General features: G+C 45.0%; 1 protein-coding gene across 1 annotated transcript in view; it reads right to left on the bottom strand.

The window, feature by feature from the left end:
- Positions 1-15,000, bottom strand: part of plxnd1 (plexin D1) — a 228,366-nt gene that overhangs the window by 63,950 nt on the left and 149,416 nt on the right. The window contains exons 20-21 of the mRNA XM_080732967.1: positions 13,943-14,050; positions 5,143-5,255 (exon numbers count right to left, since the gene is read on the bottom strand). Of these exons, the coding sequence (XP_080589093.1) occupies positions 5,143-5,255; positions 13,943-14,050 (221 nt within the window). The remainder of the gene's footprint in view (positions 1-5,142; positions 5,256-13,942; positions 14,051-15,000) is intronic.

Below are 15,000 nucleotides of genomic sequence, written 5' to 3'. Positions count from 1 at the left end.
GTATGCCAGTGGTTCTCAAACTTTTTAGGCCGTGGCCCCCGAAATAATCATATTTGAACTGGGGACCTGGGCACCCTGACGAGCACTAAGAGTAGAGAATTTTGTATAACACAGTTTTATTGTTAAAACAGCAGATCTACATGCTCACAACGCCTCGTGTTGCGAGGCGTTGTGAGCATGTAGATCTGCTATTTTCACAATTTCTGCCTCTAATATTTGACAATTTGGCCGATGTTTAATTTGTCATTTCAGAGGTATTAACAAAATCAATAACCAAAGACAATGCATAGCTATTTCTTTCCAGGACCTTCCAGGACCCTTGATCAATTCCAAAACTTTTCCAGTACTGGAATAATATTTTTCTAATTTCAAAATATTTCCAGGAATTTTATGACCGTGGGAACCCTGACAGTATCACAGTGAAGATATGACAGGGAACAGGGAGAGAGAGAGATGGGGAGCGACACGCAGCAAAGGCCCTCGGGACCGGGAATCGAACCTGCGACACACTGTCAGGCATCAGCTCTACAGTACAGGTGGCATGCGCCTGGAACATTAGGCCAACGAGCGCCCCAAGGAACTAAAAAGCCCTGGGCCCTGGGTACAAGGATTCACTGCGGGCCCCCCATGAATGCTATTTTGTGCTTTAGCTATTGAAAAATAGCAGATATACAAGCTCGCAGATCTATTATTTTTGATGTTTGATGTTTCTATTTCAGTGGTGCTCAAACCTTTTCACGTGGAGGACCCCCAAAATGATATGTATTTGGCCACGGACCCTCATCTCAAAATATTTACTTCCAGGGACCCCCCCAGAAGAGTTACAAACGTTTTAAAAATACATATATTCAAAGATTTGCACACATTTTCACCACTTCTTCAAAAATAGCAGATCTACAAGCTCATATCTGTATATCTGCTATTTTTCAATAGTTAAAGCATTCAATAATTCTAGGCCAAAATGGGTTAAATGAACACAGAGGGATTTTTAGCTGGACAGACACACCATCATCTGGGAAGTGGCTCACACATGGCTGACCTTCGAGTAGCGATAACGTCGCAGAACGGAATCAAACGCAGCTGCGTAAACCTCTGAAACTGTAGCTCTAAATAAACCCTGACAAGCTTTGAACAGGGAAACATGACGCGAAGACACGAAACATCAGCGCTGCGATGGATTTATTGACAGAGATCCAAGGAGAGCAGTATGTCTTTCAAGCCTCGACCAATTCATTTGGACTAGGGAGAGAGAGAGCAGGGGAGATGAGATGGACTACACTTGGCTCCCACTCAAAACGTGTCTTCAGGGTGCTTGTGTGTGCGTCCTGGTGTGTCTGGGGAGTGCTTGTGTGTGTTTCCTAACGTGTCTTTGGAGCAGTGGCGTCAGTTCAGAAAAAGCTAAGGTATGGCAACATGACACCAATCATGTTGCCATACCTTAGCAACATGCATGATACAATTATTTTAAGTACATTTTATTTTTTTCCCCCGTTTCTACGGTTTCTTGGGCTGGATATGGCAGCTTTGAACGGTTGTTCAAGTGCAGCTAAACTTGGCATTTTAGTAAACATGCCACAATTAACAATAATGCATTGCACCTGTGCAGCTGACCTGCGGAACCTGGGAATATACCATTTTGTCAGAATGGGGAGAATGCTGTAATTCAACAACGTAACCAGCATAGACAAAGAGACATTCATGGATTTATATTTAAAAGTAACTTTTATTTTCCCCCCTGGACCCAGGGCGAGTATTCCTACCGTAGGAGACGGGGTTGCATAAATTAGAAGGCGTGGCTTGTGATTGGCTGGAGCGGAGGTCTGGAGCGCTCGGCTGTGGTCACTTGGACTGCGCGGGCGTTTATCGTGGGCTTCGTAACTCGCTGGCCCGCTCTTCGCGGGCACTCGCGCCCTGCGGCGCTCGGGCGCGAAGAGCAGGACCAAGGTCCGCTGGCCTTCGCGCCGCTTGCAATGTTGTGGACAATAACTGTGACATCGAACCAAGAAAAATCGAAAACAAGCGCTCCTTCAAACACCGTCTCCTACGTTTGGAATAATAGCGGACCCAGGGTATGGCAGCTGCATACCCCTGCCATACCCAATTGACGCCCCTGCTTTGGAGTAGAGCCCAACAGATGCGATTCTAAATTTTTGGGTCCGATGCAGATCACGATTTTGGAGAGTCTAAAGGGCCGATGCATACTCCACTTTTCAGAATTTATTCTGAAAAGGTGCCGATCCAAAAACACTGCTATTTTTTCTCAGTTCTCAGAATAAGGACAATAGGGTTTGCGTGGTTAATATAAAAACACACAAAGATTTGGAGGACCCCCTATGGTAACTCTGAGGACCAATACACTTTTTGATTACACCCTCTCTACTTCGGAGTGCTTGTGTGTGCGTCTTACACACTGCCAAAAGAGAGGGGTGTGTGTAAGACTGTCCACCGGTCAAGGCCAAAGGCTCATAGGGTTTACTGGAGCCAGTGGTGTTGTACAGTACGTTTGCCGTCTCAGTGGAAAACTATGGAGACAGTGTTGAGGTAGCAACACGTTGTATTTATGTTCTCTCTGTGCTGCTTTCAACACTGTGCTCTCTCACTTCCTTTGCAACAAAAAGAGCAGGCACGTGCACATATAGACATGAAAGGGGTCTTGAGCCCCTGCCCTTTTAACAGTCTGTAAAAAAGTGCCCTCTCCAGACCATGAATGCCATTTTCACTATGATGAAAGAAATGTAAATGCCCTCTTTCCATGCCATACCTGAAGGCAGCATTCAAGAGAATTGCCTTGTCCAAACTCTCCTAAACTTGAATGCAGCATCTTATGTTGAAAGAATTGCCCTCTCTGTGTAGAAATCCATGTATTGCCTTTTTTATGCTTAGTTCAGTGTGGTATCAAGTACTGAAAATAGCCGACCTCCAAGCTCACAACGCGTCACAAAAGCTCACAAAGCTCACAATGCGACGCATTGTGAGCTTGGAGGTCTGCTATTTTCAACATTTTCACCAAAAGGCCCTTTTAGAAATGTCAGCCCCTGCCTCTTTAACATTCTCCTCACGTCCCTGAAAAAGAAAAAAAAAAGGAGAAAAAAAAACGTCCCCGGTGTCAGCTACGACAAAACCAACTCTGATTGTGCAAGACGCCTGTAGTAAAGAATGCTACTTGCAAAAGAGTGGCTCGTAAGATGGGAATTAAACAGGGTGCGTTTTTTTGAGCAAGAAGGGAAAGTTCCCCCTGTGTGTGTGCCCAGCATTGTTCTGTCTCTCCTTGGAACGACCATGCCTGCGGTCGGGAGACAAAAGCCCGCTGCGTTGTGTGTCTGTCTGTACCAAGTGGAAAAACACCCACCCACAGATAGACTCACAGTCTACCTTCTGGGGAGGATATCACGCGCAGCACGAAAATGCTTACCTACAGAGAACGCATTAACTCCGCTCCCGGGAGCTAAAAACAAGCCACGGTTCACTAGACATCCCTATGTGTCTGCTGTATGGTGGATTTCTTTTACCTGGCGTTTTATACACGGCACTATACAGGGGCGTCACAAGGGGGGGAGGTGGAAGTGGGACTGGGTTACTAGGGCCCAAGGTGGAGGAGCTTGTAGATCTGCTATTTTTGAAACGTTGTGAAAATGTGTGCAAATCTTTGAATATATGTCTTTTTTGAGCAAACATTTGTAACTCAGATTTTGTTTCTTGAGTCAACATCTCAAGGCGCACATTTTTCTTCATAGCAGTGGTGGAAAAAGTATTCACATTTTCTACTTAAGTAAAAGTATCAATACTACATTGTAGAAGTGCTCTGTTACAAGTAGAAGTCCAGAATTCAAACTTTACTTGAGTAAAAGTACAAAAGTATTGGCATCAAAATGTATTTAAAGTACTAAAAGTAAAAGTACAAAATGTTTGAAAATTGCAGATCTACAAGCTCACAACGCGTCGCAGTACACAGTATCTCTATAGTCATGTCATCAAAATGCATCTGTCCTATCTAGCGCCACCATCTGGACGATTTTTGAAAAACACATTTTTGGACACTGCTCCTACAGATTTTGGCCTAAAATCACGCAAAGCGGTACACAGTATCTCTACAGTCATGTCATCAACATGCATCTGTCCCATTTCCCATATTCCCTCCTGATTGCTTTCTTAAGTTTGTGTATGCGACGTGACGCTTATCCCCCGATTAGAGAGTCTTACTGGTAATGAATACAAATATTTTGGCAAAATATAGTTTTAGGGTATAGGTATTTTTGAAAAATCATGCAAATCTTGGAATATGTATATTATACATATTGCTATATATTATATAGCACACATTTGCAACTCAAACCTTTGCTAACGGGGGTCGCCGGAACTACATATTTTGAGATGGGGGTCCGCGGCCAAATGCATATCATTTTGGGGGTCCTTGACACGAAAGTTTGAGCCCCAACTGTTAGAGAAACGTTTTTCACAAAAACAGGGTTGTGTGCTTGTAGATCTGCTGTTTTCACTACTTTTGTGCGACGGCCTTGTATGATGAAGCAGGGCTTTGCTTTGCGAAAAAAGTTTACAAATTTGAAACTTGGATATATACGAGGTTTCTGCCCGACAGTGACGATTTACTTTATTGGCGGCCTAGCCGCCAAAATAGAACGAAGGCCGACATTTTATTTAGATTTTTTTTCCTAATGGCCGGCCTGGACCGGCTGGGAATGAACCGGCCGTTTGGGAGTTGTCCCGCTATTCCCAATGGCCAGCCCGTCCCTGCACAAAAACCCATCCAGAGAAGGAAGCACCGATGTAGCATTGAGTGGTAGTAGCTCTAGTCCATAGCGTTAGTGGAGTTCGGAAAACGGAAGACTAGAAGAAATGGAGTCTCCATCCGGTGGAATATTTTTCATTTTGCCTTAGAAATGTATATTAATCGTGTGGTGGGGGGCTCAGACCGCGTCCACTAAGTAGAGTAAGCTTTCAACTGTCCACTGATACCTTTGGTTTGGTGAGGGGTGAAACAGTTTTTGTTATTTTCAGACCAGACGACGGGTCTTTCCGGATTTGCCAAGGATTTTGGAGGTAGAGGAACATAGCGTTAGGGAGAACTCCACTAACGCTATGGACCAGAGCTAGAGCGGTAGGTAAAAGAAAAGGCTGTCTCACCTTGGGGAAGAAGGTCCGCGTGACAAACTGTTTGTACTCCAGGAACGGGATGCCTTGGCTACGGTTCAGCTCCTTGGTCAGATCTGTCATGTCCGTCTGGAGCTCCGCAAAGCCTGGGGACGGGAAGGGGAGACACACAGGCAACGTGGACAAGAGGAAAAGAAGTCACCAACGATGAATTGGAAACTTTATATCGTCGTTGTCGGGTGGAAACCTTGTACCGATGTTTCTTGTTGAGATTGGCACATTTATTTTTGGCCGTTATTCGATAGGACAGTAGAGTGGAAATGGGGAGAGAGATGGGGAATGACATGTGGCAAAGATCGTCCGGATCGGGAGTCGAGCGGGCGACGCCAGCAGGCATCATAGCCTAGTATGTGGTATGCGCCTTGACCACCAGGCCAGCGGGCGCCCCCGAGATTGGCACATTTCAACCAGGTTTTCTCATCTCGCTCACTTCACTTTGTCTGCTGACCTCACTCAGCAACGGAATAAACAGAAAATAAACACAAATTTAAATAAAACAATTCACAGGAGGCAAGCAGTGATCATCCCAATGATGTGCACTGCAATGTAGTTTCAAATGCACTACATTGCAGGTGCTTTTTTAGAGTGAAAAGAATAAGAAGACCCGTGTGACATGTGTGATCTGGGCAGCTTGCCTCAGGAAAAGTGCCAATCTCAACAGGAAACAACGGTATGTCCAAAACGTCGTTTTGGATTCAGCACTTTAAAACTAGTGAAAATAGCCGATCTACAAGCACACAGCAAGGTGTTGTGTGCTTGTAGATCGGCTGTTTTCACTACTTTTGTGCGACAGTCTTGTATGATGAAGCAGGGCTTTGCTTTACGAAAAAACATACACATTTGAAACTTGGAGATACGAGGACAAAAACACAATTAAATCGTTAATCGCAGCCCTAGGTGGGGTTGGCGATAGGGCTTTTCTGTGTGGAGTTTGCATGTTCTCCCCGTGTCTCCTAGGGTTGTTACCCTCACAAAAACATGCAGTAATCCTGGTCTCAATAATGCCTGATGGAGGGGAAAGGAACTGGTTGGAATAACGTATTCCTTCCACGCGCTACGTCCAAACCAGGGAAATCCCCCCTGTCAGGTGAAAAGAAGCAACTTGGGCTCCTCATGCATAGAAGGAAGCATGAGGTCAGTCCGTTGTCACCCCAGGCACGGCAGAGGGAGAGCAGAGCCCAGGATTACATAGGCAATTGGCACTGGTTGAAAAATGGCTTACAAAATCGTGGGATAAAAATGATAAAAAATAAAAATAAATCGTTAATCGCAATTATTTGAGTGACAATGAATCGTCATGTAAAATGTCATAATCGTGACGGCCCTAGCAGTGCACAAGCCCAACCCGCAGGCCCCATCCCACGTCACACACATTAGGGGAATGTAAAGCCTCATAATGAGATAAACATGGACCAAGTTTTAGATTTATTTTCCTGTGAAAGACGTACTTTGTAACTTTTTGTTTTGACAAAAGATATCACTTACCCTACCTTTTAAAGGACAACTTTGTTTTTTTACATATTTTAGTTTGTAATTAGAGAAAAGAAAAAGTGAGTGTTAAAATGTTTTCATTTGCTTCGTTCTATTGTTTTATCGCGTTTACCGTGCTAAAATGTGGGGCATGCGTACGCATGGGGGCATGCGTACAAGTGGCTAAATATGTATTTTTAGACACAATAAGCCAGCAGTTTCTTTATTGCTATTTACAGTAACACTTCTAGCCCCCACAAGTCACATCCAACCATGAAAGGTTGTGTTGTATCTTGGGAATGGGCTTATTCTGTGTAAAATGACATATTTAGCCACTTGTACGCATGCCCCCAACCACTGAAATAAGAATCTCTAAAACAATAGAAAGAAGTAAATGAAATAATTTTAACACTCATCTTTTATATTCTTTAATTACAATCTAAAATATGAACCCTTGTTGTAAAAAACTAAAGTTGTCCTTTAAGCCAGTGTATACTCCTTAGTAGGTATAAAATATGGGGTGTATAATATCAGAAGCAGAAGACTAGTAGGGGTGTAACGATATAGTAACTAAATCGAAATATCGATTTTAATCGCCAATGATTATATATTACAGGTATATCGTTTGCAAAAGCAAAATATTGAACCGTTTTGGATTGGTATCGTATTGTTTTAAAATAACGTAATCGGTATCGAAACGTTTTGCAATGCAAATAATTGATTGTATGGAAACTAAGTATTCGTGCCTTGTATTTGGCAATTCCGTCTCTTTTCAATTCCATATAACTACTCTTGGTCTATGGATAAATGTGTGTAATCTCTGTTCATGTCAAGGTGGGTTTGTCCATATGTGTTGAAATATAATGTCCATGTATTTGCTAGATAATCACAGTGTTTACTTCCATAATAATATATTTCTTACACGGTTTACACAGATTGTATTTCTTGCTAAAAAGTTACTTTATTGATTTTAAATCATTGAATCGAATCGTATCGTATCGCCATGAATGAACCATTATCGTCCATGTATCGTGTCGTCAACCACGTATCGTGACGTGTATCGTATCACTGTTAAAATGTATCGTTACACCCCTACAGCAGACGCATGGATTCCGCGCGCCCCATCTCTCCCGGTCCCCGCAAATCGAACCCTGCCAAGTGATATCTGCCTCTCTCTGCTCACCGCTGCTGCTTCCTTCATATCCTGGCATAAATAAAAAAAACTGTCTCGCTCACTCTCCGCGTGCACGGTTGTATAGCAGGACTGCTGATTTCAATAACACATGGTTTGAGTCTGGCACAAGCCGCCGGCGATAAAGCCCCTGAAGCCATCATGGCAATCACGAGGGTTCATCTAGTCCTCATTATGGGGAACATAAAGTTCACTCCATCATTTTATCTCCCGCTGTCATGTTCAAGGTTCTGTACGGCGCGGAGCCCTGATTTATAGTCCGTCCCGCGACGGTGCCGCGCGGCGGAAACAGCCATTTGACAAGCGGCTCACAACGGCTTGCCGATCGGCTATTTTCAGTGCGCGACACCGCCGAACAACGGAGCATAACACCACCGTCGGGGCCGAAAACCTCTTACCTCTAAGTTTCAGTTTTGCGTATGTTTTTTTTCGTAGAAGTAAAGCCCTGCTTCATCACACAAGACTGTCGCACAAAACTAGTGAAAATAGCAGATCAACAAGCACACGGTGCGAGGCGTTGTGTGCTTGTAGATCGTCTGTTTTCACTAGTTTAGATAATTTTTTTAATGATAAACACAAAACGAACGGTTTTGGAGATACAAGGTTTCCACCCGACAACAGCAACGATAAGTTAGGCATAAGTTAGGCACTGTCTGGCCAAAACCTCTTAACTCAATTTTTGAGGTTTTAGATTATTTTTTTTGGGTATAAATCAGGGCTATTGAACACCCTTTACATCTAGGTGTTTGTTAAAATAATATTGAACCAATGGAAAGTAGTAAAAAGTGCTTGGGACAAAACCTCCTAACTCCACTCTTTCTGCCAAACCAGCTAACTCCACCCGATTGGCCCTCTCTTTTTTCATAAATAAGTGCTATTGAACACCCGAAAATGAAAAATTTGGAGTTAGGAGGTTTCGGCCCGAGAGCCGACAAGCTCTCAGCTTGTACATCTGTACCCCACCTCCCCCCCCCCCACCCCCCCCCCCCTCTCTCTCTTTCTCTCGCTCTCTTTCTCTCAGCTCTGCCCGAGCGTGCAGTCCAGCACGGCATTCTGGCAAATATTTACCTAAACAGGAATCAGGGGCGGGCAAATCCTTAGTCTGCGGCGCTCATCCAAACCATGTGTGCTCGGGGCCGAGGTCTGTGTGTGTGTGTGTGTGTGTGTGTGTGTGTGTGTGCGTGTGTGTGTGTGCGTGTGTGTGTGTGTGTGTGTGTGTGTGTGTGTGTGTGTGTGTGTGTGTGTGTGTGTGTGTGTGTGTGTGTGTGTGTGTGTGTGTGTGTGTGTGTGCGTGCGGCGGCAACCGGAGAAAAGCGCTATCAGCGAGTCCAAACAGCAGAGGAGAGCTGGCTCCGCTGTGCGGGCAACACTGGGGCTTATCCTATTCAGAACGGGGTACACATTATTGTGTATCATTATTTTATGCTTTAACTATTGAAAAATAGCAGATATACAAGCTCACAGCGTGGCACCGAGTGCCGCGCTGCGAGCTTGTAGATCTGCTATTTTTGAAAAATCGCGAAAATTTGAATTTTGACCCGATTCTATAAGTGTCTTTTGAATCCTTCTAAGACTTTTTGAAAACCCCTATGTTTTCTTGTATATCTGCTATTTCTCACTGGTTAAAGCATTCAATAATTCTAGGCCTAAATGGGATTTATTGTAGCAGGGCTTTATTGGCTGTGTTATGTTCTAGGAGTGGATAATGTTCCCGGGTCTAATGAGACATGGGAGATCTCTTTATGGAGAGGCTCTTCCTTGAACAGGATGAGGGATTTGTTTGGGTTTTAAAAACGGCAATTACTTTCGGGCTCCACGTGTTTGTGTGTGTGTGTGTGTGTGTGTGTGTGTGTGTGCGTGTGTGTGTGTGTGTGTGTGTGTGTGTGTGTGTGTGTGTGTGTGTGTGTGTGTGTGTGTGTGTGTGTACACAGGGGCGTCACAAGGTGGGGAAAGTGGGACTGAGTTACTGAGGCCCAAGGTGGAGGGGTCTTAATTATTTTATACTTTCAGCAATTGAAAATTAGCAGATCTATAAGCTCACAGTGCTTACAGTGATCTTGTAGATCTGCTATTTTTGAAAAGCCGTGAAAATGTGTGCAAATCTTTCTTCTTTGAATACATGTATTTTTAAGCGAACATTTGTAACTCAAATGTTGCTTCTGGGTGGTCCCTGGAACGAAATATTTTGAGATGGGGGTCCGTGGCCAAATACACATCATTTTGGGGGTCCTTCACGTGAAACAGTTTGAGTACCACTGACACAGAAATATAGTTTGAAATTATTCAAAGACTTGCAAAAGTTTTCACGATCTTTCAAAAGTAGCAGATCTACAGAAGAAGCTGAAGCAGAAGCTGAAGCAGAAGCTCGCAGCGTGGCACTCGCTGCCACGCTGTGAGCTTGTATATCTGCTATTTTTCAATAGTTAAAGCATAAAATAATTGAAGTGAATCCTTGTACCCAGGGCCCATAATTTGGTGCGACACCCCTGTGTGTGCATGCATGTGTGAGGAGTTGCATGCATGCGTGAGGAGATATTAGAGTTGAGGGATCAGGGGCCCAAACGTACTTCATACTAGGGCTTTCACTTCAAGCATTTTTTACAGATCGACTAGTTGAAGCCACTGGTAGTCGACTAGTCGACTAGTCGTTACATATTATGTCATAATAAAGAGCGCTGTGGCACGGCTTTCACAGCAGCCAAGTTACCATGACAACGGATACTCACACACAAACCCCACGTGTGCAAGTCAGTGCAACAACAAGACCAGCATTTCACAATCGCCACATCCATTTGAGCTGCTACAGTAATAGAAAGCCATGCTTACTCACCAATAGCTGCTGTCTCTCGTAAACAAAGGACATATATCCATTTCCATGGTCGGCTAGCCAGGCTAGCTGGCTAGCTCGCTACACAACACAAACACTCCTCTGTCTTTTAATTACTTCTAATCAAACGAACGTGCGGAACGTCTGTCGGTCTGTTCGTTGTAGCAAGAACTGGCCTGTCCTCACTTGCTGCTATGATCGCGCTACGATGTTATACTGTTAAACAACTATATTCTGACTGTAGGACTAGTCTCACAACTCACTGCTGTGTGCAGACGCGACACGGAGCACTTTAGGTGAACTCTGGGTGAACTCCACTCCACTGTCTTTGGGAATATTAACCCCTCGGTGGGGAGATGCAGCAAGGTGTGTGTGTGACTGGATAATAATATTCCGTTTGTAATGGTTGTTAGACATAAAACAACTATAATCGAATTGAAATGAGTTTGCTAGGTCTTCATAAAAAAAAAAAAAAAAAAAAAAAAACGAAAATATTTTTTTTTTATTATTTTTTTTCGACTTTTTCGACTAGTACCTACAAGATCGACTAGTGGTTATACTAGTCGACTAGTCAACTAGTCGACTAGTCGGTGAAAGCCCTACTTCATTACAGAAACTCTTCAAAGTTAAAGCCTCCTCCTCACTCCTCTTCCAAAACATCCTCTGGCTACATGACATCACCGCATAATAAAACACGCGTTAACGCAACACCGAGGGCGTCGAATTTGACTTTACAGCTCCGCTTTGACACCCTCGGAGTTACTGTACTGTACATTAAGGCATTTAGGCTTAGAATTGTTGAATGCTTTAACTATTGAAAAATAGCAGATCTACAAGCTCGCAGCGCGGCACCGAGTGCCGCGCTGCGAGCTTGTAGATCTGCTATTTTTTTTTTAAAGTCGTGAAAATGCGTGCAAATCTTTGAATATATGTATTTTTAAAGCGAATGTTTGTAACTCAAATTTTGCTTCTGGTGGTCCCTGGAACTAAATATTTTGAGATGGGATCTGTGGCCAAATATATCATTTTGGGGTCCTTCACATGAAAATGTTTGAGCACCACTGACATAGAAACATAGGTTTTTCAAAAAAAACATCAGAAGGATTCAGAAGACACTTATAGAATCGGGGCAAAATTCTAATGTTCACGATTTTTCTAAAAATAGCAGATCTACAAGCTCGCAGCGCGGCACTCGGTGCCGCGCTGCGAGCTTGTAAATCAGCTATTTTTCAATAGTTTAAGCACAAAATAATAACACACAATAATGCGTACCCCGTTCTAAATGGCTTAACATGCCATATTTTATTGTGCGCTGATTGGATACAGAAGGAGGACTCGCCGCTGAGGCCTGATTTATACTTCGCCACGAACATCCGATCTGCAAGCTCACAAAGGTGCCGCGCCGCGACGCCTCGTGAGCTTGCAGATCTGCTGTTCTCTGCGCGTGGCACCGCCACACCGCTAAGTATAAATCACCCCCTCTAAAAACTCCCCCTCCGCCACACCTTGCACTTCTGACCGCCGCGCAAATCCTCCCACCCATGAAATCTGTCAATTTCCACTCTACTTTAAATGCCCCCCCCCCCCCCCCCCCCCTCAATATCTCTTCCCAACACCGGAGCCATCCGTGGCTTCCAACACACTCACCCTGAACCCCGACCACAAATCCATCTGCGTCGTCGAGCTAAATAACTTCCCCCTCCCCTCCCCTCCCCCTCCCCTCCCCCTCCCCCTCCCCTCCCCTCCCCTCCCCAGCTCTCCTCTTCCTCTCCCACTCTTTCTCCATCTCCTCCTCAAACTCTTGGCGGCCCTGACTCCCACTCCTCCCATACCCCCCCCCCCCCCCCTCTCCACCTGCCCCCCCCCTCCCCCCATACAGGGGGCGTCGCACCAAACTCTGGGCCCTGGGTACTTTAACTATTGAAAAAACAGCAGATATACAAGCTCGCAGCGCTGCACTCAGCTCGCAGATCTGCTATTTTTTTAAATCGTGAAACATTTGAGCAAGTCTTTGAAATCCTTCTAAGGTTTGCTGAAAAACCTATGTTTCTATGTCAGTGGTGCACAAACTTTTTCATGTGAAGGACCCCCAAAATGATATGTATTTGGCCCACGGACCCCCATCTCAAAATATTTAGTTCCAGGGCCCCCCCCAGAAGCAAAATTTGAGTGCATAAAAAATACATATATTCAAAGATTTGCACACATTTTCACAACGTTTCAAAAAAATAGCAGGTCTACAAGCTCGCAGCGCGGCACTTGGTACCGCGCTGTGATCTTGTAGATCTGCTATTTTTCAATCGCTAAAGTATAAAATACTTCCGGGCCCCTCCGCCTTGGGCCCTGGTAACTCTGTCCCCACTTCCCCCCCCCCCCCTTGTGACGCCCCTGCCCCCATATCTCCATCTCTCCCTCCCTCCCTCCTTTGGCTGTCCCATAAATTTAGGTGTTCAGACGCTCAGTGGCCTTCGCATAGGTTTAGTCTCCCAAGTCCTAGACGGGCACACGTGCGCGCGCGCGTGAGCACGCAGACGCAGGCACGCACACACACACACACTAGACGCAACAAGGCGATGTGACCACTGAGTGTGTCTGCGCGTGACTGATTACTTGTCAGACGCTGTTTTATGAGTCACGCTTACCGGGCACAAATCTGTCAAGCGGGCGTATCTCCCTCCTACCACATGCTAGACGCACGCACGCACACACACACATATATACTGTATATATATATCTCGTCGTTGTCGGGTGGAAACCTTGTATGTCCGAAACCGTTCGTTTTGTATTTATCATTTTTTTAAATGATTGAAACTAGTGAAAACAGCAGATCTACAAGCACACAACGCCTCGCGGTGCGAGGCGTTGTGTGCTTGTAGATCTGCTGTTTTCACTACTTTTGTGCGACGGCCCTGTATGATGAAGCAGGGCTTTACTTTGCGAAAAAAAAAACGTAGACATTTGAAACTTGGAGATACGAGGTTTCCACCCGACAGCGACGATGTACACAAGACATATTTCTGTCCTCACACCTTCTTGTTTCTATGAATATCAATGGACACTAAAATGGAAACGGAGAACTTATGTCTGATTTATAAGTGGTGACACATACGGTAGGTAGCGCTGCGCGCCAAAATACGAAGATCTACAAGCTCGCAGGTCGGCTGTTCTCGGACAACCATAGGGACATCCTTGAGAGTAGGTAAGAAAGTGTGTGTGTGTACTTCGTTTCTCTGTGCCTGTGTACTGTGTGCCGCGTGCCGCGCCGTGCGCGCGTGGACACGTACCTTTGCGTATTTCTTCGCGGATCTGCGACTCCATCTCCTCCATTTGCAGGAGAGTCTTCTGCCAGTAGCGCTCTGCCCTCCGACTCTTTGTGCAGTAAACCACCAGCGCTGTGACACAGAGAGAGAGAGAGAGAGAGGAGAGAGAGAGAGAGGAGAGAGAGAGAGAGAGAGAGAGAGAGAGAGACATGAGAGATAGAGACAGAGAGAGACAGTGAGCGATAGAGACAGAGAGGGAGAGAGAGACAGAGCAGGGACGTGCAGAGAATGTTAGAGGCAGAGCTGAAGTTTCTAAAAGGACCTTTTGGTGAAAATATCGAAAATAGCAGACCTCCAAGCTCACAACGCGTCGAGCTTGGAGGTCGGCTATTTTCGATGCTTGGTTTCTACGCAGAGAGGGCAATTCTTTCAACATAAGATGCTGCATTCGAGTTCAGGAGAGTTTGGACAAGGCAATTTTGTTGAATGCTGCCTTCAGGTATGGCATGCATGGAAAGAGGGGGCATTTACGTTTCTTTAACCATAGTGAAAAACTGCATTCATGGTCTGGAGAGGGCAACTTTTTACAGACGGATACAAGAACAGGGGCTCAAGCCCCCTTTGATGTCTATGTGTGCATGTGCCTGACACAGAGAGATAGAGACAGAGAGAGACACACACACACACACACACACACACACACACACACACACACACACACACACACACACACACGCACACACACACACACACACACACACACACACACACAGAGAGAGATAGTCTAATTACATTTTAAATTGTATGTTGTTATCACAAGCTGAGAAAATCCAACAGCGCAGGAGTCCATTTGAAACATAACATAGGCGTGCATGACTTCAGAATTTGAAATGAAAATGCATGTATTCTTATAATTTATAGTACAATGCGTGTTTTGAACAGACACATGGTGACCTTAAAGTACTATACAAAGATATAGGGATGTGTGCACGCACGCACCCACGCACGCACGCACGCGCACACACACACACACACACACACACACACACACACACACGCACACACACGCACACACACATGCG

Source organism: Nannobrachium achirus, assembly GCF_963921795.1.
Source record: "Nannobrachium achirus genome assembly, chromosome: 9".
Classification (NCBI taxonomy): domain Eukaryota; kingdom Metazoa; phylum Chordata; class Actinopteri; order Myctophiformes; family Myctophidae; genus Nannobrachium; species Nannobrachium achirus.
The sequence above is the reverse complement of the archived record's forward strand: the minus strand, read 5'-3'. Positions and strand labels throughout refer to the sequence as shown.